The sequence below is a fragment of the Nannospalax galili genome, unplaced genomic scaffold (genome assembly GCF_000622305.1).
Source record: "Nannospalax galili isolate Female #2095 unplaced genomic scaffold, S.galili_v1.0 scaffold1615, whole genome shotgun sequence".
NCBI lineage: Eukaryota > Metazoa > Chordata > Mammalia > Rodentia > Spalacidae > Nannospalax > Nannospalax galili.
The window spans coordinates 74676-96848 of NW_008335851.1; the positions used below are offsets into that span (position 1 = coordinate 74676).

General features: G+C 38.3%; 1 protein-coding gene and 1 pseudogene across 2 annotated transcripts in view; one reads left to right on the forward strand and one right to left on the reverse strand.

The window, feature by feature from the left end:
• Iws1 (interacts with SUPT6H, CTD assembly factor 1) overlaps positions 1-22173 on the forward strand; it is a 69363-nt gene that overhangs the window by 42555 nt on the left and 4635 nt on the right. Inside the window, exons 7-14 of one of the 2 annotated variants that reach the window (XM_008830642.3) lie at positions 621-771; positions 2344-2426; positions 3355-3484; positions 4313-4430; positions 7030-7141; positions 7820-7876; positions 10293-10404; positions 14030-14203. In XM_008830642.3, coding sequence (XP_008828864.1) covers positions 621-771; positions 2344-2426; positions 3355-3484; positions 4313-4430; positions 7030-7141; positions 7820-7876; positions 10293-10404; positions 14030-14161 — 895 coding nt within the window. In that variant the 3' untranslated portion in view covers positions 14162-14203. Of the gene's footprint in view, positions 1-620; positions 772-2343; positions 2427-3354; positions 3485-4312; positions 4431-7029; positions 7142-7819; positions 7877-10292; positions 10405-14029; positions 14204-22173 lie in introns of those variants that run through there. The other variant, XM_008830645.3, reaches the window with a different exon arrangement.
• On the reverse strand, positions 5979-6855 carry LOC108490698 (annotated as a pseudogene).

Genomic DNA, 22173 nt, shown 5'->3' on the forward strand with positions numbered 1-22173 from the left:
AAATAAAAAAATGGAAAAAAATAAGAGTAGTTCTCTTTCAATTACATGCAAGAATTAAGCATAAGGATTTGAGTGGTACTTTTGGAAAATTGAATTTATTAACATTTGACAAGTGGCAGGGGTAAGTTAACACCCTCCTTTAAATGAGTCTGGTGACTACTGTAAAGATCTGGGGTTCCTAGAAAACCTATAATCAACATTGTTTTGAGTTGTGCTCCTTGTCAGTAAAAAGCAGTTTAGTTTTTCTTTTTTTTTTTTTTTTTCTAGTCACGGTAAATAAGACCAAAACATTCAAATAATTGAACATTATTCTAGTTCCGAAAAGACAGTACAACTAAACCGAGTGTGCCTCTGATGGAGGACCTGTAATACTCCTTCTCAAACTAATAGACTGCAGATGTGAAGGTACTAGATGAAGAGCTTAGGCCTGCATGTAATTAATACTTAACAGCTGGGGCAAAACAGGAACGGGACATAAAATCTGAGATCAGCTCTTTAAGTGTAAGTTACTTGAGCCTTTTCAAAAAGCACTTCTTTGAATTAATATTAGATGGTTTGGTGTTCTTAGGGGCAATTAAAGTAAACATAATTAAGAGCTTGATTTTTGTGTTGCTGCCTAGTATGGACTTTCTGTCGGATTTTGAGATGATGCTGCAACGAAAAAAGAGCATGAGTGGCAAGCGCAGACGCAATCGCGATGGCGGCACCTTCATCAGTGATGCAGATGATGTTGTGAGTGCCATGATTGTCAAGATGAATGAAGCCGCTGAGGTAAGGCAGGCACACACTTCTAGTACCTTCTCTTGCCTCCACTGAATTGGTACAGTGGCATCTTTAACTTCAGACTGCCTTAAAAGGTTTCTTGCTTTTTCTAATAAAGCATATACTGTTCTAAATTTTAAGCCTTGAAATAATATTAATTTTTAAAATTTAGTCACATGATCAGAAAAATGTGAAAAGACTACTAAGTGAAATGAACCTTTTTAAGTGAATGGCAGGTTGGTTGTCATGTCTGTCTGGTTCAGTACCAAGATTGATGTTAACTTAAAATATGAAACATACCCCCAATCTTATCTACAGGAATATTGGCAACTGATTGCTGGTAGATGAGGAAGAGCTGATCTTCCTAAAACAAGGAGCTCTAGATAGGCTGACTAGATTCAGTGGCTAGACAAGCACTGGAGAATGGCTGGGGGCGCTGACAACACAATGGACAGTAATAGGGATTACAGAGTATATGGGCTCCAGTGGGGGGGCGGGAGGGGATACAGGTGGGTGCCATTTGGGATGTGGTATATAGATGAATAAGGTTGTTTGGGATGTTCTGTATGAAATACACATAAAAAAATCAACAAAAAAAACCCGACTTATATTGTATCTGACTCATTGAACTTTTTTTTTTATGTATATGAGTGTATTGCCTGCATGTGTGTAAATGCACCCATGTCATGTAGTGCCTGTGGAGGTCAGAAGAAGGTGTCAGGTCCCCTGGAACTGGAGTTACATGCTTTTAGCCGGCATGTGGGTGCTGGGAGTTGAACCCAGGTCCTCTGCAAGAGCAGTCAGTACTTTTAACCACTGAGCTATCTCTCCAGGCCTTTGACTCATTGTAGTTTAAATTTTGTCCAAATTGTAAAAATCGGTAAGTTTATGTTTAGAAACCAAGTTCTGATTTTTCAGAAACAATTGCTGAGATGTATTGTTTTTGTTTTGAGGTTCAAGGGATTGAAACAAGGGTCTTAGAGTGCTCTACCATTGGGCTTTCCTGCCAGCTCCTTGCTGAAATATTGATGGATCTGGTGATCTGTGTCTGGGATTTGTTTCAAAACAATTCAAGGGTGAAAGGAGAGATAGGTAGACATCTAGTTAAGACCACTCCTGTATTTGATTGTTGGAATGTACAGTGTGCTTTGGTATATTTGTAGAATTTAATATTTTTGTAATTAAAAAATAGAAATTACCCAAATAAACAGTGAAACTCTATTTGATAATATAGTATACAAGTCTTATGCAAGGGAGATTATTCCTGAAGCTAAATCAGAATTTCCCATCTATGCTTTGTTCCTTTAGTGAACTCTGAACACTTGACAACTTGTCAGTATTGTAAATGAAATTGTGCCTCTCAATTTGTAATTGTTAAAGGCAATATTAAAAGTTCTGTAGGTTTGACTGACTAGACAGATAGAGAGTTTGGCTTTGTGCAAAATAACTCTTCTTGTAAGAAAAATTGAGTAGCTGCTCTTATATTTTAAAGTTCAGAATTAACAGTGGTTATAATTAGTTATTAACAGTTAATACTGCTTTATCTTAAATCTCTTTTTTGTTGTTCTGTTTTCTGAATAGGAAGATAGGCAGTTGAATAATCAGAAAAAGCCAGCACTGAAAAAATTAACTTTATTGCCTACTGTGGTTATGCACCTTAAGAAGTAAGTATTTTATTTTCCTGGAAAAGTTTTTCCTTTTAATGGAATGATCAACTATGCACTGATATTCTAAGATAATTTTAAAAATACAGTCTTATCAGTAATGATTAAATGTTCCTGAATTGTATTTCTTCATAAGTTTTTCTTAAATCTTGATGTTTAATGCAAACAGAACAAACATAAAACTGGTAGAGATCCGGTAAAATTTGATCTTGGGAGACACTACTTAAAGTCCGTGAATATATCCTAGTCTTTAATGATGCCCTTCCTCCTAAATTCTTGTTAGGAAATTCTTTCATTTGTTTAGTTATAGTTATGAGCAACTTTGTTTTCCCTTTGAATAAAATTGCAACCTACTTTTTTTTTTTTTTTTTTTTTTTTTTTTTTTTTTTAAACAGGATCTCATTATGTGGCCCTGGCTGTCTAGAACTCACTATAAATAAGACCAGATTGACCTTTCATTCACGGAGATCCACCTGCCTCTGCCAGGAGAATTATATTATACTCTTTGGTTTCTGACAGAGAATAGAATTTTGGATTCCCTACTCCTGAAACTGAGAAACACTGTTATAGATTGATAGGTGTGCCATCACCACGTTGAGCCTGGTGATTTTGTTTGTTTGTTTTTAGTTGTATAATTGGATTTCATTATTCTTACTGTCTGTACCATTCCATATCTGCATTAATCTATTTTGTAAAACTTGCATTTATTTTGTTATGTTCTTAGCAAATTATCTTTGTCAGAAGCTAATTTTTGTACTGCTTTTGAAACCACAATAGGGGCCCAGTAAGTATTGAGTATTTATACATGACTCTTTAAAAGCAGGTTTTTTGAAACGTTACTATGTAGAACAGTCAGAGGGTAATAAAGGAGAACTTAAAAAACTTGGTATTATTATCCTGATTGTCATTGTTATCATTATTATTGCAGGCAGGACCTTAAAGAAACATTTATTGACAGTGGTGTGATGTCTGCTATCAAAGAATGGCTCTCGCCTCTACCAGATAGGAGTTTGCCAGCACTGAAGATTCGGGAGGAACTGTTGAAGATTCTTCAAGAGGTTGGTCGTAGATTATCTGAGTGTTTGCACTTCATTAATTACCTAATGTGGTTTTTATGGTCAAACTGTTACATTTTGCTGTGTATTTATACATTTGCTCTGCTATAGCCTGCCAGAAAAGGATTTGAAAAAAGGACCATATCTTTTAATAAAGTGAGCAAAAAAGAGAGACCTTATGAAGCACACTATGACTGTAGTATTGAAGGAAAGAGATCTTAGAGCTGCTGCAGTGTGTCTTGGACCTGTTCTAGAGAGACTTGTAGTAGAAAGTACACCAAATTTAGAGTCTATAAACTTGAATTGGAATCTCTAGTTGGGTTCCCTTTATATGGTTGTGCCACCTTGGGCAAGGCAAGGTGCTTAACTTCTGAAGGAATTTGAAAGGAACCTATGTGTGCCAGGCATAGTGCTAGGTGCTTTATATGTATTTATCAATTTCTCGCAAGAAACTTGTACAGTGCTGTCTCCATTTTATACATTAAGAAGCTAAGAAGTTAATGACTTGTCCAAGGTCATGTGACTATCAGGTAACTGTGCTTGAATTCAGACTTAGGTCTTGGTATCCGGGGCCTGGGCTGCTGACCTCTAAGTATGCTTACTTCATGCTTCCTCACGTTACTAGGTTTTACTTCACTCATAGTAATACTCAAATCTCATCTGTTCATGTGAACACAAAAGGATGTTCCATGTGTTTAGATCCTGAAGAAGGAACTTTTTATTTGTTCTAATGTGAATGAAACAGGTCTTGAAGGTTCTGTAGAATACATTATTAGCTAGCCTCCTAGCTTCTGAGTAATTAATATGTATATATGTGTTTGTGTTCCCCAGCTACCTAGTGTGAGCCAGGAGACCCTGAAGCATAGTGGGATTGGACGAGCAGTGATGTATCTGTATAAGCACCCCAAGGAGTCAAGGTCCAACAAGGACATGGCAGGGAAATTAATCAGTATGTAAAGTTTGCTTTTTATTTGTTGTTTTTATGTCTATAGAGAGACATGCATATATAAGAACTATATTTTTAGCTATATTGTGGTAGGAAACCTCCCCCCCGCCCCCAGAACAAAGAAAAAGGAATGCAGCACAGTCTGTGCCTGAATGCACACACAATTCTGCCTGTTGCAACCTTGTAGCATAAAGCACCTAATCAGGACATGTGTATTGCCATATGTGGGAGACAAAGAAACTAAACTTAAAGGAAACTAATAGAAGGTATAAAAGACTGGGTCTTTTCTTGTTCAGGGTTCTGTCTTTTAGCACAGAGGTGCTAGCGCAATAAACTGCTTCCTGGAGAAAAGAAATTTCTTGGTGTCTTATTTCTCTAAATGTACCTGCAACAGTATTTGTTAAGTGATTCAATAAAATGGAATAGAAGGATTTTAGTGCCTTCTTATTAGTACCAGCTTTTTTCTCTTATACTTATAATGCTTTGGGGCATATTTAAATATGCTTTCTAGTATTAAACATAGCAAGTAAAAGCATACTTTTTCTAGCTATGGACCAAGAACATAAACGGTAGAATGCAGGCCTTGGGTTTAGCCAGGCCTCATTCAGAGTGTTGAGTCCTTCACTTTCCTGCATATCTTTAGCTGTTTTAAGCTCAAGCTTGGTCTCCACCTCTATAATAAAGAGATAGTAGTAAGTCTTAGTTTTCTTTAGGTTATTATAAAGATTAAATGAGAGGATATAGAGAGCTCATAATACTCAAGAAAAGTTAGCTACTGCTGCTATCGTTAGTCTCCAAAATCTTTTCCATGATCTTACTTAATAATGCCAGAGAAATCTAGATCCTAACTAAAGTGTATATAATCGGTACCACATTGATTATGAAGTCCTGCAGTTTTAATAATAAAATATTTGTTTTCATCATCTTTCTCAGTTCTTCCTGTGGTTCACATTTTAAAAAAAAAAATGGAATTTAAGTGACTTGTACTTGAATACAGTAATTATTTTCCTGTTGAATTTTTAGGACTATCAAAAACTTTTAGAGAAACTTCTTTTAGAGCTTTTACAGAAATTTATTTTATAAACTAGAGGCCTGTTACCATCTTTCATCTTGTTGCTGATCTGTAATTTATTACTTACTGAATAATAAGCTTTATTGCAATGACATTTTGCTCCTAGACTAAGAGAAGCAGAATATTCCCTCTGGTATCCATGACCTACTACAAAAGTGGTTCTGAACTTAGGGCTGGGGTCAGTGGTGCAATTTTAGAATCTGAGTAGACCCTCTAAGAATCCTTGCTTCTGGCTTACTGTGACAGCACTTTTCTGGCTTTATATAGTGTATTAATACAGCAGTAAGTTAAAGTGTGTTTTAGGAAAAAAGTGCCACTCAGCACCTGGGCATTTCTGACTAAACAGTGTGCAGATTGTGGTTTTTCATGGTCATTTGACCAGCTTTGTTAGATTTCAAGTACAGAGTCTACATCTGTTGTCTTAAAATGTAATTTTTTTTAACAGACTTAATTCACTATATTTTTCTCATATAAAAACCCTAAGTAGTAGCCACAGATGGAGCCTGGGTTCTCTGCACAGAGACTCTGGTGTGGGTTTTCACAAGATGATCGGTGAATTCCTATTAGGGAGACTTGGTGAAGACTGTCTCTTTCCAGAGGTCAGGGGTCAGATAGCTTGTAGGTCTTAGAGATGGCATCAAAGGTGGCCTTGGCGAAGTTGCCCAGGGTGGCAATGCAGCCCCTGGCTGGTGTGTAGCAGTCATCAGTAGCAGCCATCATCAGTAGCTTCTTAGGCACAGGAGCAGAGACAATGCCACTGCCTCAGGGGGCAGGGATGAGGCGCACCAGCACAGAGCCACAATGGCCTGTTACCTTGCAGGGGACGGTATGGGGCTTGCCAATTTTGTTTCCCCAGTAGCCTCTCCAAACAGGGACAATGGAAAGCTTGGCCAAGATGATGGCTCCTCAAATTGCAGTGGCTACCTCCTTGGAGCACTTAACACCCAGACCAACGTGACCGTTGTAGTCCCCAATGGCGACAAAAGCCTTTAACCTGGTCCGCTGGCCAGCCCGGGTCTGCTTCTGCACTGGCATGATCTTTAAAACCTCATCCTTAAGAGATGCTCCCAGGAAAAAGTTAAAATGTAATTTTAAAAAATTTAGATAATTTTTGACAACAATGGAATTCATTGGGCATGAGGATAAAAAAGAGTTTCAGGTTACTCTTTTCAGTGGAGAATCCTAGAAATTAAACTGCCTTAAAAATAATTAATTTTAAAAGATTGTCTTATGAAGTATCACCTAGCTTGTTTATGACTGCTAAAGTGGTCAGATGTTTTTCTTTAAATCTCTGGCAATTACTGGTTTAATGGAGCTTTTTATACTCTTACCCCGATTCAGCTAGAGTTAGTTATAATCCTGATATTAAGCTGTATTTTCCCTTTACATGATCAAAATAATGAGAGCATTAAGAAAACAAATACCTCATAAATGCCTAATCTACTGCCCTGTATTTGGTGTGATTATCTAAAATTCCAGTGCAAGAAATGCTATTTTGTGGACGAAATAATTATTTTTTTCTTACTGTAGATGAATGGTCTCGACCTATATTTGGTCTTACCTCAAACTACAAAGGAATGACAAGAGAAGAAAGGGAGCAGAGAGATCTAGAACAAATGCCTCAACGACGAAGAATGAGCAGGTATGAGGGAACAGGTATGAAAGCTCAAATGGAGTAACTTGTAGTTTAAGTATGATGGTGTGTGTACAGGGAAGGTCTTTCCCACACACCAAAACTGTTTGGGGCAGTTTGGTAAAATAGACTCTCTCTCACAGTATGGAAGTGCTGGGAATTTAGTGTTTTAGCCATTTATAGAAAACAACTTTATCTTTCTTAGTCCCATTTCCAAAATCCTAGGACAAAAAACAAACAACAAAAAATTACTGATGCAGTTTGTATTGGTATGCATGTAAGAGGGCAGTTATCAGAAATACAGTTCTTTTGGGTCACTCAGAATGAAACCTGGTACACCAATGAATGCTAAAGTGAACAGTACTTTAAAACAATTATTGGGTCATGAGAGGGCTCAGTGGGTAAAGGTGCTTGCTGTGCAAGTCTGGCCACCTAAAGTTTGATCCCCCAAAACTTCCATAAAAAATGGAGAGAACTAATTACACAAAGTTGTCCTCTGTCCTCCATATACACACCATGGCATGCACACCGTCACACACATCAGGTGTGGGTGGCACATACTCTATAATAAAATTTTTCAAAATAGGATCTATTTTCTATAACCCAATAAAAAAGCAGTAGTGATGGTATAGGTTTGATACTTTGATGTGCTCTAAGATTCCTGGTATCTATTTGTTTTTTTCCCAGCACTGGTGGTCAGACACCACGAAGAGACCTGGAGAAGGTGCTGACAGGAGAGGAGAAGTAAGGGTTTTGTCTTGATTTTTCTTAGTGTATATAGAGAATTTCTGTTCATTGTTTTAAGAAAAAAAATGAAATGTGTTCCTGTTGGTGAGGGGTGGTTTTCAGTCTAACATTCATTATCTTCCAAACATTGTATTGAGTGCTGTGGAGAATTAAGAAAATAATTAATTTAGCAATTTTGTTGCTGCCAGCTTAAGTGCTAGAATTTTTGTTAAGTTTTGAGAATACAAAAGCAACTTAAAAATTGTCCATGCTCTCAAAAACTATATTTTTATAGAGGGATGGTAGGCCAGAATGTGTGGGGTTAGTGTCCAGTCATACTTTCAGAGTAGCAGGCATGCTGAAGTTGTGGGCAACAGTGTGATACCAGGAGTGTTGGAAGACAAAACTGGAAATGCAGATATGGACCAGTGGAAGGCTGAGATCAAGATAGGGATTTTTCCCTTGTTGTTAGGATTCTGTAGAAGATTTTGAGCCTACAGGTAAAGCTGTCAAATTTGATTTATATAAAATTTTTTTGTTTGGTCTTTTTGAGACAGGGTCTCCTTGTAGCCCCAGCTAGCCTTGAACTCACAAGGGATCCGCCTGCCTCTGCATCCCAGTGTTGGGATTAAAGGTGTGCGACATCACGCCCAGCAAGCTCTCAAATTTGATTAGAAATGCTGGTGCTAAGGGTGTCATGCAGAACAAGTTGGGGCAGTGGGGCTGAAGGTAGTAAGTGATACTGTTAAATGGGGCCAGTAGTTCATAAGCAGAAGGTTGAAAGGACATTGTAAAGACAGCTTACTAAGGTTGATGACATCGTTGGGGAAGAATTTGACTGCATTTGAAGACTAACCAGTGATATTGCCATCCACTAAAACTAAGGTAAGTTCTATTTCAAGCTATTCAATGTGAGATACTTAATGATATACTCTTACTAACATCATGGATCTAGAAATTATTAGAGTAGAACCACAGACTTGATGGTTATCTCCATTGAAAGAAAAGAAATGTTAAATCTAGAATAGGAAATGAACAAATCATCTTTGCAAAGGAGTGTAGCAGAGTTGCTGGTAGAGAGTGATAGCATGTGGTCAGGAAGACTGTAACAAAGCCTGGAAATAGGTTACCAAAAGGGAGTAGATACGCAGGTGAATGTTGGCAGCCAGCCAGCACCTAGATTGCAGGAAGAGAATAGGAAGAAAATATAGCTCCTTTGAGATCTTTGCTCCCCACCCTCAGTAGATGGAGGTCTGCTTTCCCTTTACCTCCACAGAGAGTTCCCTAAAGAGTGAATGATTTAAATGCTCAGACATTGACAGAAGGCCTTTACTTATGAAGGATCATGATCTTAGTCTAGCATAGTTATTTTCAAATTTGCCTAGAGCCAAATATAAACACAAATGAGTGCAAATAGAACTGTGTAAAGAAAATGAGATAAGGGGCTGGAGAGATGGCTCAGCTTTTGAAAACATTGGTTGTTCTTGCAGAAGACCCAGGTTTGAATCCCAGCACCTACACGGCAGCTAACAACTGTCCATAACTCCAGTTCCAGGGGATCCGTGAGCCTCTTCTGTACTCCATGGGCATTGCACGACACGGGTGTACTTACCTACATGCAGGCAATACATGCATACACATAAAATAAAAATAATAAAATGTTTGAAAAAAAAAAGAAAATGAGATGAGTGGATTGTATCAGTGTCCCAGTTGTTATGTACTATGGTTTTACAAGTTGTTACCACTCGGGGAGAGACTAGATTTCTCATTTTGCTACTTCTCATAATTACATGGGAATCTGTAGTACCCCCACAAGTGTTCTACAAAAAGGAAACTAATGAAAATTAATGTATGGGTTGTGTATGCAAACCATGTGAACTGTGGACATTCTCAGAGCTTTGTGGGATCCTTGTACGCCCAAGAGCCGGTTAGAGTCCTCTTGAGCTGTAGGGGTAAAGCTCTTGCAGAGGACTGGGGAGAGGGGGTCCCGAACACCCATGAGGCATCTTACAACCTTCTGTAACTCCAATTCCAGGGAATATGATGGCCTCTTCTGGCCTCTGCAGGCACCAGGCACATATATGGTACTCGTACATTCATGCAGGCAAACACTTACACATATAAAATAAAAAGAAATCTTAAAAAGCAAACAGAGCCCTCTTGAGGCACCAGCCTTTAAAAAGACAGGGAATGATTACATCTGAAGTCAAGGAGAAACAAAGGGAGTTTGTGTAAACACAGATCTTGGTGTTGGGGTAAGAAGTTCACACAGCAGAGTGTCTAATGATGTGGCCAGCTGAGCTGGCAATGGTGTAAGTCACCAAGCTGTGAAACATGGCACCTGAATGAGGTGGACCTAAGAATAAAGCCGAAATCTCAGTTGGGCTCCCCTTTGGCCAACAAAAGCAGTATGTGTTTTTTCTTTCCTTCTTAGGGCTCTTAGACCTGGAGATCCTGGTTTCTGTGCCCGGGCCAGGGTCCCAATGCCTTCAAACAAGGACTATGTTGTCAGGCCCAAATGGAATGTGGAGATGGAGTCATCAAGGGTGAGTGAGCAGGAGAACAAGACCATTCAAATCTGTTTTCTTATTTAATAACCTGTATAGCAATTAAGGATTATTTGATTCACAGAGATCTATCTTGGGGTCTCTAACACAGTGAAATAATAAATCAAGCAATTAGAGAAAGAGCAAAATATTACCCAGAATGAAAGCTTACTAAACAGATGAATTTTTCTTTAGATTTAAAATGACATTATCAAATCAAGAAGTTTCTTATTAATCCCTTTATTTCAAGTAACTACGGAGTGTTCTGGTACAGCTATTTACTTGTTCATTCATTTAAAGAACCGTGAGTAACAATTTACCTGCTTCCTCAGATCCCCTCTTTCTCTTCAATTGTTTAAGCATTTCTGTTGTGAAATTGTCAAGGTAGATTCCTTTCATCATTGTAGACATTACTTAAATACTGTTTCTTGGTAATCTTTTTCTCCCATCAAACCACTCTTTCTAGCCTGGTATTCTTAAAAAGGGCTTAAGTCGATTGGAAAAGCATAAAAGGCGGTTTGCTGAACAGAAGCGACTCAGCAAAGTGCACCGAGCTGTCAAGTTCAGCATTGAAGGCAACAAGATGCCCTTGTAGTCCTGGTCCTACCAGAGTGTATCCAAGAGGTATCCCCAAGGAAGCCTGGGCTGTGCATGCGCTTAAACTGCCAACAGAGTGGAAACTAGTATGTGTATGTGCTTTCTTAACCAGAAAAGACCTGGCCTACCTTTAGCTTCTGAATTGATGATGCTGACTAGCATCTTAGGACATTAAAGGCCTCTTGAATTCTTAGCAGTTTCCATGGAGGTCCCTTCCTATGTCAGTACCTTGGAGACAAATAGATCATTATGTTCTTGACAAGCATTTTGTTGTATCTGATTAGTATCCATATTTATGAAGAAGGCTTTTAAAAAATATTTTTATTGGCCGGGCGTGGTGGTGCACGCCTTTAACCCCAGCACCCCAGAGGCAGAGACAGGCGGATCTCTGTGAGTTTAAGGCCAGCCTGGTCTATATAGTGGGTTCCAGGACAGCTGGGGCTACAGGGAGACCCTGTCTCAAAAAGACCCCCCATATATATATAATGTGTATGAATATATTGCCTGCATGTATGTGTAATTGCATCTGTGTTGCGCAGTGCCCATGGAGGTCAGAAGGGGTCATCACATCTCCTGAAACTGGAGTTAGAAACAGTTGTTAGCTGCCATGTTGGTGCTGGGTCCTCTGCAAGAATAGCCAGTGCTCTTAATTGCTGAGACATCTCTCCAGCCCATGAAAAAGGTTTTTATTTGAGCCCAGAATAGTGGCTGCATTTCAGGCATACTCACTGCTTAATGGCTTGCCTTGGTTTTGGAAGGGGACTTATTTTCTTGTAGTCAGTGCCATGATAGCATTCATTGAGGACTTAATACATAAAACCTTGTACTAGATATTTAGGAGATATATTTAACACATATTTGTGATGTGATCATAAGCCATTGGCCTGCTGTGGTTTGAGATCAGTAACACTTTGTTGCAGTGCATAGAGTGTGTTTTGGCCCCTTTTGTGCTTCTCCCTCACCTCCTCTCATGGTTCTGCTAGTGCACTTTGCTGTGATGCTTTCTGCCTATTGAAAATGAATAAAAGGGGGCTAGGTTCCTGCACAGAACTTCTTCCTCCATCTGCAGTTCCTTTTTTTTTCTGGTTTGTTCCATCTCTACATCCATGGCCACTCCACCTTGATATCCTTTCTCTATACCTATTTCTTTTTCTACTTTTCTCTCTTTTCTCATTATATCTTCCCTCTTTTTAGCCCAGCTTTCATATTTCCTTTTATAGTATTTCAGTGTTTTAGCATTGGGAACTAGGATATGGCAAGGTAAACATAATAAAAAGTCATTGGTCCATCCACTATGGAAGCACACTTAGTTCTGAGGGGCCAAGTGCCCATCTGCTGGTGTTGCTGGCTCTGGTCCCATTTCCCCCCAGGTGGAATGAATAAAAGTGTAATCTAACCTTTTCCTACACTGCGGAGAGGAGGAGAGAGCTCCCTTCCTGCATTCCCAGTGTTTCACATGATGATAATGTGCTGATAGTTATCTAGGATGCTAAAATGTGACTTTATTGGCCAGACTGCATATAGTTTTGTTTTTTCTCTTCTTTAAACCACCCTGTAGGTTTATCATTTTTAATGACTGTGTAATGTTCTGTATAATTTATGTGAATATATACTAATTTCTTTATTCATTCCTCTATGGTTTCTGATTTTTTTAAATTCTTAATATAGTAACTTGTACTACATTGATTTTTTTTTCCTGTTTGTCTATTAAAATGGCAGAGGCAGTGCATATTTTTGTATAAACTTTTAAAAATATAGGCAGTACAAATAAAATTAATATAACCTATAATACCACAAGTTAATATTAACTTTTTAGATTATATATTATCTTTTTGGTCCTTATTATGTGCATGCATAAACATAGTAATTTAAAATTTTTTTCAGTCAACGATATCATATTCTCTTATACTTTTGATTTGTTGGTTTGGTTTCTACTTAACATGGTATAATTCCATTTGACTAAACATTCTTAGTGATTTAGTATGTGTTTTCAGTTGTAATTTTTTGTTTTTAAAGCTTGCTAATCTTTTAAAAGCTTTGATTTTTTTTTTTTCTCCCTTCTGAAGCTTTCTCCTGTAGCTTTTTTAATGTCCTAAGAAGTGGAATAGAGTTGATGAATCAAGAAGGAAAATAATTGGATTTGGCTTGTTTGGTATTGTGTGTCTGTGTTAGAGCATAGGTTACTGAGCATCTGGCATCTATGTACATGCTGTGAATAGTAGACTGATACTAGCCTGGGTATGACCCACCCCAGCAGCCTACATAGCACTTTCTGGCACTATGAAAACTAGCCAGCAGAGTGAATCACCATTCTTAATAAATCGCTAATCACAGTAAACAAAGAATTCGTTCTGGTCTTCAGTGGCAGTGGCAGGCTTTTCTGGATTTAAACAAGCTATTTCTTGGAAACCGTATCTTTGTAAGACATGCAATCTTCCAAATAAAAAAGTAACAACTAAACCTAAAAGCAAGTGGAAGGAGTCCTAGGAATAGAGACCACAGGTATAGTCTGCATAGGATTCTGGATCCTGCTAAAGTGGAGCAGGGACTTACCCTGAGGCCAACCAAATCTCTAGAGCTTCAGCACATCGGAGTTTGCATTGTTCATTACGCTTAAGGCTCTTTCTCAGATGATATTTCTTTGTTCTTTTTCCACAAGCACTGTTTGAAAATCTATGTCAAGTAGTTGGCCTCACATTTGTTCTTTGAAAGGAAAAAGCATACAGTCATGTGTTAGTGATGAAACTGGGAAGATTGGAGTCCCTGTATTTCCCCTTCTGTCATCTAGGAAGTTTCCATGAACTGTGGCAAAATAAAAAGTGAGGCACACACAACAACAAAGTTAACCTTCATTGAGGGTTGAACAGCTTTTTCTAACACTTGCTGTGTCCTTGAGGTCACCAAAGCAGTTCTGGTTGTTATAGAGCTGGGAGCTCTTCTAACTACTAACTTTCAGATGAAAGATGAAAAACAAAACTAGATTTAATTATTTCAATAATTTACTCTTCAATTTTTCCCCCGCTCTTAGTTTCAGGCAGCCTCCAAGAAAGGTATCAGTCGACTGGATAAACAGATGAGAAAGTTCACAGATATCAGGAAAAAAAGCAGATCTGCACATGCAGTGAAAATCAGCATCGAGGGCAATAAAATGCCATTGTGACCTTGCCTGGGCCATGTCCCCATCTCTAAGAAATGTACAATGGACTCTTTGGAAAAAGAAGATACTTTAAATTTTTTAGTGTCTGTAAATGGCTCTGCTTGTGTCATGTGTTGTTGTAGGACTCACATTTCTCCCCATTGTATTTAAGACCATTTGTTGTGTGCTTTGTACAGAAGAATATTAGTCCTACTTCTATAATCTTTACACAATAAAATTTCATTGTGATTTTGGGGGGCGCTCTCATCATTGTCTTTGAAAATCAGTCTCTCTTTTTTTTTTTTTGATCTGAGGACTGAACCCAGGGTGCTCTACCACTGAGCTAAATCTCCAACCTCAGAAAATCATTCTCTGTAGGGGCAAAATTTGGTCTTTTTTGAGTGGGATAAAAGCTTCAGATACTACAGTGGTTTGTGACCCTTCAAAGCTCAATGCTGCTTGACTGCTGTAGTGAGGAATTTGTCTTGTCTTTAACCTTAGCTTCTAACAAGGAATATCTCAAATCCTTAAATTTCCTGAGTAGTAGGAATGTGTTTTTGTTACGTTCATAACTTGACTTATGTTTGGTGGCCTCTCGAGATTGCTTTAGGATGGAAGCTGGTCACCAGAAATAGATTTGGGCTAGTCAGATAACCTGTTTGATTTAATCATCCATGCCTATATAGTGAAGCCACAGTAAAGAACTCTAGACAAGCCAGGTGCTATGCACACCTATAATCCCAAAACTGGGGAGATTGAAACTGAAGGAAGAGGATTATGAGTTTGAGGCCAGCCTGGATTAATTACACGCAAGACTTAACTGCAAGAAAAAACACTCTGAACGCGGCAGCTCTGTGGATGTGCCTCGTTGACATGCCAGGAGAACAAGGGCATGGACACTCTGCATCTCCTTCCAGACTTCTATCTTCATTGGCCTGGTTGGCCCAGTTTGTATCCTTTTAAGATTAGCCATATAAACAGTATTTTCCTCAGAATTCTGTGAATCTTTTCAGCAAATTCTTGAACCCAGGGGTCCTTGGGAACTCCACATTTACAGCTACTCTGAAATGTCCATGGTCTGGAGGCATCACTTGTGGCCCACGTTTGAAGTGGAAGCAGTCTTGGGAAGGGAGGCCTGTTCCAAGGTCTAAGCTAACCCTGGGCATTTATCAGAATTGAATTGTAAACTCATTGGGTATACGTGTAATCCTAGCATTCTGGCTTCTGAGGCAGGAGAATTGGAAGCTGGGTTACTTAGACTCTTTGAAAATGATTGTGGTGCCCCAGTTGGGGTTGAAATACAGTGTGAATAAACTTACTTAATGTTTCTCTTGTTAGAGATTATCTGGGAAGGTAAAAATGAAGGGGGTAGGGAACAAGGTTAAGAAATTCTTAGTGGAAATATGAATGTAATTGAAAATCACTCAGTTATATAAAGCAATTGGACAATTAGAAAAGGGAGAAATATAGTTTAAAGTTGTTTCTTGTTCTGTTTTTGTGATTTTCAAAAATTACTGAAATAGTTACAGATTTAATAATGATTTTCAGTAGGTCAAGATGAGTAAATTTTATCAGTACTTCATTAGTTATAGAAATCTTAATTTGAACTAAACTGGAGCCTTGATTTCCAAAAACATAAGGCTGTTATTGGATAGTGGAAGTACCATGAAGATCATTCCCTAAAATACTGCCGTAAGATCAGTGGAGCCTGTTCATACAGCAACAAACTCAAAAACATGGAATATGAAGTTATGTAAAGACATTAGAAGGCAACAGTTAACTACTAGATGGAGACAAACTACTTTCAGTCTCCAATTTTATTAACAAAAAAGCACAACCGTGTAGTGGTCCCTTAAAACAGTTCCAAACATGAAAAGCAGCACCTTTTCAAGAAAGATTTTAAAGTTAATAGCATTTTGGTCTCAGAATGAGCTTCACTTATCAAAATGTTATTTGTGTAAGGTAAAACCACAACAGGTGTGAAGCCATAACTTATCTGGGAGAGGTTCTGTACTGTGTTTAAAAGAAAACTACTGATTTCTGTATAAATTATCCTTGTTGTATGATTTATTTGGGGGCATCCCAAGTCTGACCTGATAGCTTTTTTAAAAATCCCTATTTACTGTAGTTTTCAGAAGTGAAATTAGCTCCCATATTCTTTTCAGCAGTGTTTACCATTTTGCCACTTTTACTTCATGATGTTCTATGTATGTGTTTACCTTTGTAGACAATGAGTACAGCTTATTGACAGCTTTCCTCTTAATGTTTAAGCATATTTCTCTTAAGAAGATGGTTTTTAGAGGCTGGGCATACAGCTCAATGAGTAGAGTGTGTAGCATGCACAAAGCCTAGTTTCCGTCTCAGCATCACAAAGGGGGCATGGTGGCACATACCTGTAATTTCAGCACCCAAGCTTGGCAATATGCCAAGTTCAAGACCAGTCTGGGCTACATGAGACTTAGTTTGTCCCAGGATTAGTCATGTTAAGTTTGATCTCTTGGATAAAATGATGCATAGTCGCTCAGTTTTTTGTAAAATGTTTTCATCTGGGCAAATTTTGATATAATTTCTTTCCCGTACTGTTGGTATTGCCAAACCCAATGTTAGGAAGCTTTTTTTTGTTGTTGTTGTTGTTCAATATTGCTTTATTTGGGGTTCCTTGAAATTAATTGTTTGTTTGTGTGTGTGTGTGTGTGTGTGTGTGTGTGTGTGTGTGTGTGTGTGTAGAGGCATGCATGCTCCATGGCACATGTTTGGAGATCAGCGGAACTTTGAGGAGTAGATAACATTCCTTTCACCCTGGTTTGGGGGATCAAACTCAGGTCATTAGGCTTGCACTGCAGACACTTTTACCCAAAGAACCATCTTCCAGCCCCCTCTGCTTTCTATTCAGTATTGTTTTGGCCATCTGGGGTTCCTTAAGTTTCATATGAACTCTAGGATGAACTTTTCTGTGTTTATAATCATTACTGGGTTTTCAACAGCGATTGTATTAAAATCTATACATTATTTTGAATGGTACTGAATTTTAACAGTACCAAGTCTTTGGGTCCATAAACACAAACTGTCTTTCCATTTAGAGGCCTTGGATGAGTTTTAAGTATTCTTTGTGATGCTGTTATAAATTGAATTCTATTCTTAATTTTTTTCAGGATAGTCATTCAGTGTGAACAAATGTAAATGATTTTTTCTGTGTGTTGGATTTTACTACTTTTACTATTTGGATACCTTTACTTCCTTTTTTTGTCTGATTAATCTGTTAGGATTTCTATGTTGAATACAAGTGATGAAAGTAGGCATCCTTCTCTATTCCTAACATTAGAAAATGTTGTCTTTTGTCACTAGGTATGATAGTAGCTATGACCTTTCATATATGGCCTTCAAATTGTTGACTTTCCTTCTAATTTTAGTTGATTGAGAGTGTTTGTGGTTCCTGTTAGGTTTTGTTGTTGTGTTTTCTTTGTTTTGACTTTTTTTTGAGATAGGGTCTCCCTATAGTTCCAGCTGGCCTGGAACTCACTATGTATACCAAGCTGGCCTCAGTCTCTCAGAGAGCTACCTGCCTCTGTCTCCCAAATGGTGGGATTAGAGGATATGCTCAGATAACTAAAAATCAGAAATCAAAAGGGGGACACTGGGCTAGGTAAAGCACTTGCCGTATAAGCATGAATACCGGAGTCTGGCTCCTCAGAACTCACATTAAAAAAGCCAGGCAGCCGGGTGTGGTGGTGCACGCCTTTAATCCCAGCACTCAGGAGGCAGAGGCAGGCGGATCTCTGTGAGCTGGGGCTACAGGAAGAACCTGTCTCAAAAAAGACAGAAACAACAAAAACACCCAGGTAGATGTAGTGGCTACCTATAATCCAGAGGCAGAGATGGGAAATACCTAGGGCAAGGTGATAAATCTTTTTTTAAAAATTTATTTTTATTCTATGTGTATGAATGCTTTCCTGCATTTATATATGTATGTGTACCACATATGTGCCTGGTGCCCACAGAGGCCAGAAGAGGACATTGGATACTCTGGAACTTGAATTACATATGAACTGTCATATGGGTGCTGGGAACCAAACCCAAGCCCTCTACAAGAGCAGCAAGTGTTCTTTTAATTTTATGTTTAGTGGGGGAGGGGTGGATGGTGCACATGTGGAGATCAGAAGATAACTTGCAAGCATTGGTTTACCATATGAATTCTGAGGGTCAAACTCATGTTAGAATTGGCATCAAACACCTTTATCTTGCTGTGTTGCGCTGGGTGGCCTGAACTTGCTATGTAGATCAGGCTGGCCTTAAACTCACAGTGATCCACCTGCCTCTGCCTCCTGACTGCTGAGATAAACTGTGCTCCGCCCATGTTAGTACTTTTTTTGACAGTCTTGAACAGTGCTGAAGATTTTGACCCGTAGTTTTATTGTAGTGTCTATTTGTTTTGGGTATCAGGTTAATGCTGGCTTCATACTTTGGCAGTGTTCCTTTTTATTCTCAGTTTTTCAGAATTGATGTTAATTCCTTAAATGATTAGTTAAAGCATCTGTTCCTTGGTTTTCTTTGCCGGAAACTTTTGGATAGTAGATTTAATCTCCTTACTAATTACAGAGCTGCCTGTTTGGATTTGTATTTTACCTATTATCCTATATGGACTATATTGATGACATACAACATATAGTATTCTATATTTCTCATTCTTGTAAAACTGACCATAATGCCCCACCCCTTTTTTGCAGGTGTGTACGTGGTGTACTTGTGTGTGTGTGTATTCACATGTGTGTGCAGGTATACATGTGCGTATATGTGCATGCATGTGGAGGCCTAAAGTTGATAGATGTCTTCACTCTCCATTTTATTGAGGCAGAGTCTCTCAACTGAACCCAGAGCTTGCTGATTTACTAGACTAGCATTCACCTTGCCCTGAGTATCCCCCATCTCTACCTCTGGAATTACGGGTAGCCAAAACACCTGCGTGGCTATTTTATGTGAGTTTTGGGGACCCAGACTCTGGTCTTCGTGCTTAGACAGCAAATGCTTTATCCACTAAGCTCTCTCCCCAGCCCACTGTCCCTCTTTTGATTTCTGAGTTTAGTTAATTGAGCATATTCTTCCTCCTTACTGTCCTCCCTCCCCGTTTTCCTTTGTTCCTATGCATTCTAAAAGTTTTGTCAGTTTTGTTGAGCTTTTGAAAGTTCTTCCTTTTATTTTTTCTGTTTTACTAGTCTCTTTTTAAAACAACAACAACAACAAAAACAAAAAACCCTGTGCTCTGGTCTGTATTACTGCCTTTCATTTGCTTGCTTTGTGGTTTAGCTTGCTCTTTTCCTCATTCTTTAAAGTATAAAGTGAGGCTATTGAGAACTCTGCTGCATAGCTGTGAATATCAGTATTGACTTTGCTGTATCCCATCACATCTGGTGTTATGTTTTTTCATTGTCTAGGATATCTTTTGATTTTCCTTGTGATTGCTTTTTGACCTATTAGCTGTTTAAGAATGCTGTTGGGCATGGTGATACATGCCTATAGTCCCCGCACTTAGGAGGCAGAGGCAGGTGGATCTCTGTGAGTTCAAGGCCAGCCTGGTCTACATAGAGAGTTCCAGGCCATCTGGGGCTACAGGGAGACCCTGTTTCAAAAAAAGACCAAAAAAAAGAAGGCTTTACTTTTCACATATTTGTGGATTTTATAGTTATTGGTTTCTGGTTTCAATCTATTGTGATTAGAAAGGTTGCTTATAATTGCAGTCTTTTAAAATGTATTAGGCACTTTATAGCCCTAATGTATTCTAGAACATGTTCCATGTATACCTGAGAAAAATGTGTGTTCTGCTTGTTGGGTATTATGTTCTTTTTTTTTTTTTTTTTTAATGTGTATGCATGTAGGTAAGTGCACCCATGTTGTGCAATGCCTGTGGAAGTCAGAAGAGGCTGTCAGATCCCCTGGGACTGGAGTTAACGGACAGTTGTTAGCTGTCATGTGGGTGCTGGGATTCGAACCTGGGTCTTCTGCAAGAACAACCAGTGTTCTTAACTGTTGAGCCATCTCTCCAGCCCTGGGTAGTATGTTCTGTATATGGGTGTTAGGTCCAAATAGTGTATGTGGTGGTGTTCAATTCTTCTATTTCCTTATTTATCTTCTGCCTTACTATCCCATCTGTAACTGAAAGTAGGGTAATGTATCCTCTTACTATTATAGAGCTGTCTATTTCTCCCTTAGTTCTTTCAGTATTTACTACATACACTTAGCAAATCTGTGTGTAAAAATGTGTTTAGTCCATCTGTGTTGATAATTACTCTTCTCTAATTGGTAAATTCATTATATAATGCTCTTTGTCTCTTGTAACAGCTTTGACTTAAAGTCTTTTTGTTTGCTATATAACAACTTCTTTTGTTTATTATAGTTGAATGGATCATGGTTTTCATTCTTTTTCTAGTATGCTTAGTTCTAAAATGAGTCTCTTTGTAGATAATTAATTGAATCTTGTTTTCAAAATTATTCTGCCAAGCTTTATCTTTTATTTGGTAATTAAACCCATTTACACTTTAATTAATTATAAGAAGAGACTTGCCATTTTATTTCTGTGTGCATCTTAGGGCTTTTTGTCCCTCATTTCTTCCTTTACTATGTTTCATTGTGTATAATTGGTGTTTGTAGTGTACTGTTTGGCTCACACTCCATTTCTTTGTGTGTATTTTGTGTATTTTCCTTGTACTGTGAAGCTTATGTGAAACATCCTAAAGCTATAAGTCTATTTTAAACTAATGACTTCAATCACATACAAAGGTTTGTCTCTTTATTGCTCTTTTAAACATTAGTGTCACAAACATATATTGTGTGCCCACTAACAGATTTCTGAATTTTTATTCTTTTCTATTTTAAATACTGCAAGAGACTAAAAAGTCGAATTGTGAACCAAAATTATAATAATGCTAATTTTTCTATTTGTGAGTTTGCTGTTATAGGAACATTTTATATTCTTAGGTGGCTTTGAGTTTATATCTAGTATGTTTTCCTTACGAGTTGAAAGGTAGATCTAGTGGTAATGAATTTCCACTTGAAATTCCACTAAATACTTTCTTCATTTAGGGGTGTCTTCATTTCTCCTCATCTAAAAAAATGTATTTATTGTATGCATGCATGTGTGTGTCCATGTTTGTGTGCATGAATGGGAGCCGTGGTGCATGTGTAGAGGTCAGAACAACTTTGTAAAGTCAGTTGCCTTTGTACCTTTACTTGGTTTCTGGGGATCAAACTCATTTTGTCAGGCTTGCATAGGAAGCACTTGGTCTGCTAAGCCAGCTCACTGGCCCTCTTTCTTTTTGAACAGTTTTGCTAAAGACAAAGATCTTGGTTGAGAGCCTTCCTCTTTTCATTACTGGAAATCAGTCATCAGCCTTGGCCTGAAAAGGTTCTGTTAAGAAGACAGAAGGGCATCCCTTTACTAGTGAAGGACCATAAAATTGTAGGAGTGTTGGATTAACCAAGAAAGACAAATGTCACATGTTCTCATAGCTGGATGCTAGGTTCGAAGTTTTTTTTTATATTATTTTTATTTTATGTGTATGGGTGTGTTGCTTGATTGTGAGTGCACCCATGTCATGCAGTGCTGTGGAGGTCAGAAGAGGGTGTCTGATTCCCCTGGAACTGGAGGTAAGGACGGTTTGTAGCTGCCATGTGGGTGCAGGGAATTGAACCTGAGTCCTCTGCAAGGGCAGTTAGTGCTCTTAACTGCTGAGCCATCTCTCTAGCCCCTAGCTTTGAAATCTTACATAATCATGTTTCCTTTTTCAGAACAGAAAACTAATGAATTGTGTGGAGGCTTCATGAGAGAGGAGGTAGAATGCAGTTAATATAAAGAGGGAAAGAGGAATAATAGCATAGGGTTAATGTGGGGAGAAGAATGGGCAGGCAAGACAAAGGAGAGAGTATATAGAGGGATAAGTAACACTAAAGGCCTTTAGAAAAAGCCATATGGAAGTTTCTTAAGCTAAATATTAATAAACTATATTTAAGAAACTTCCATATGGCTTTTATATATAATATATATT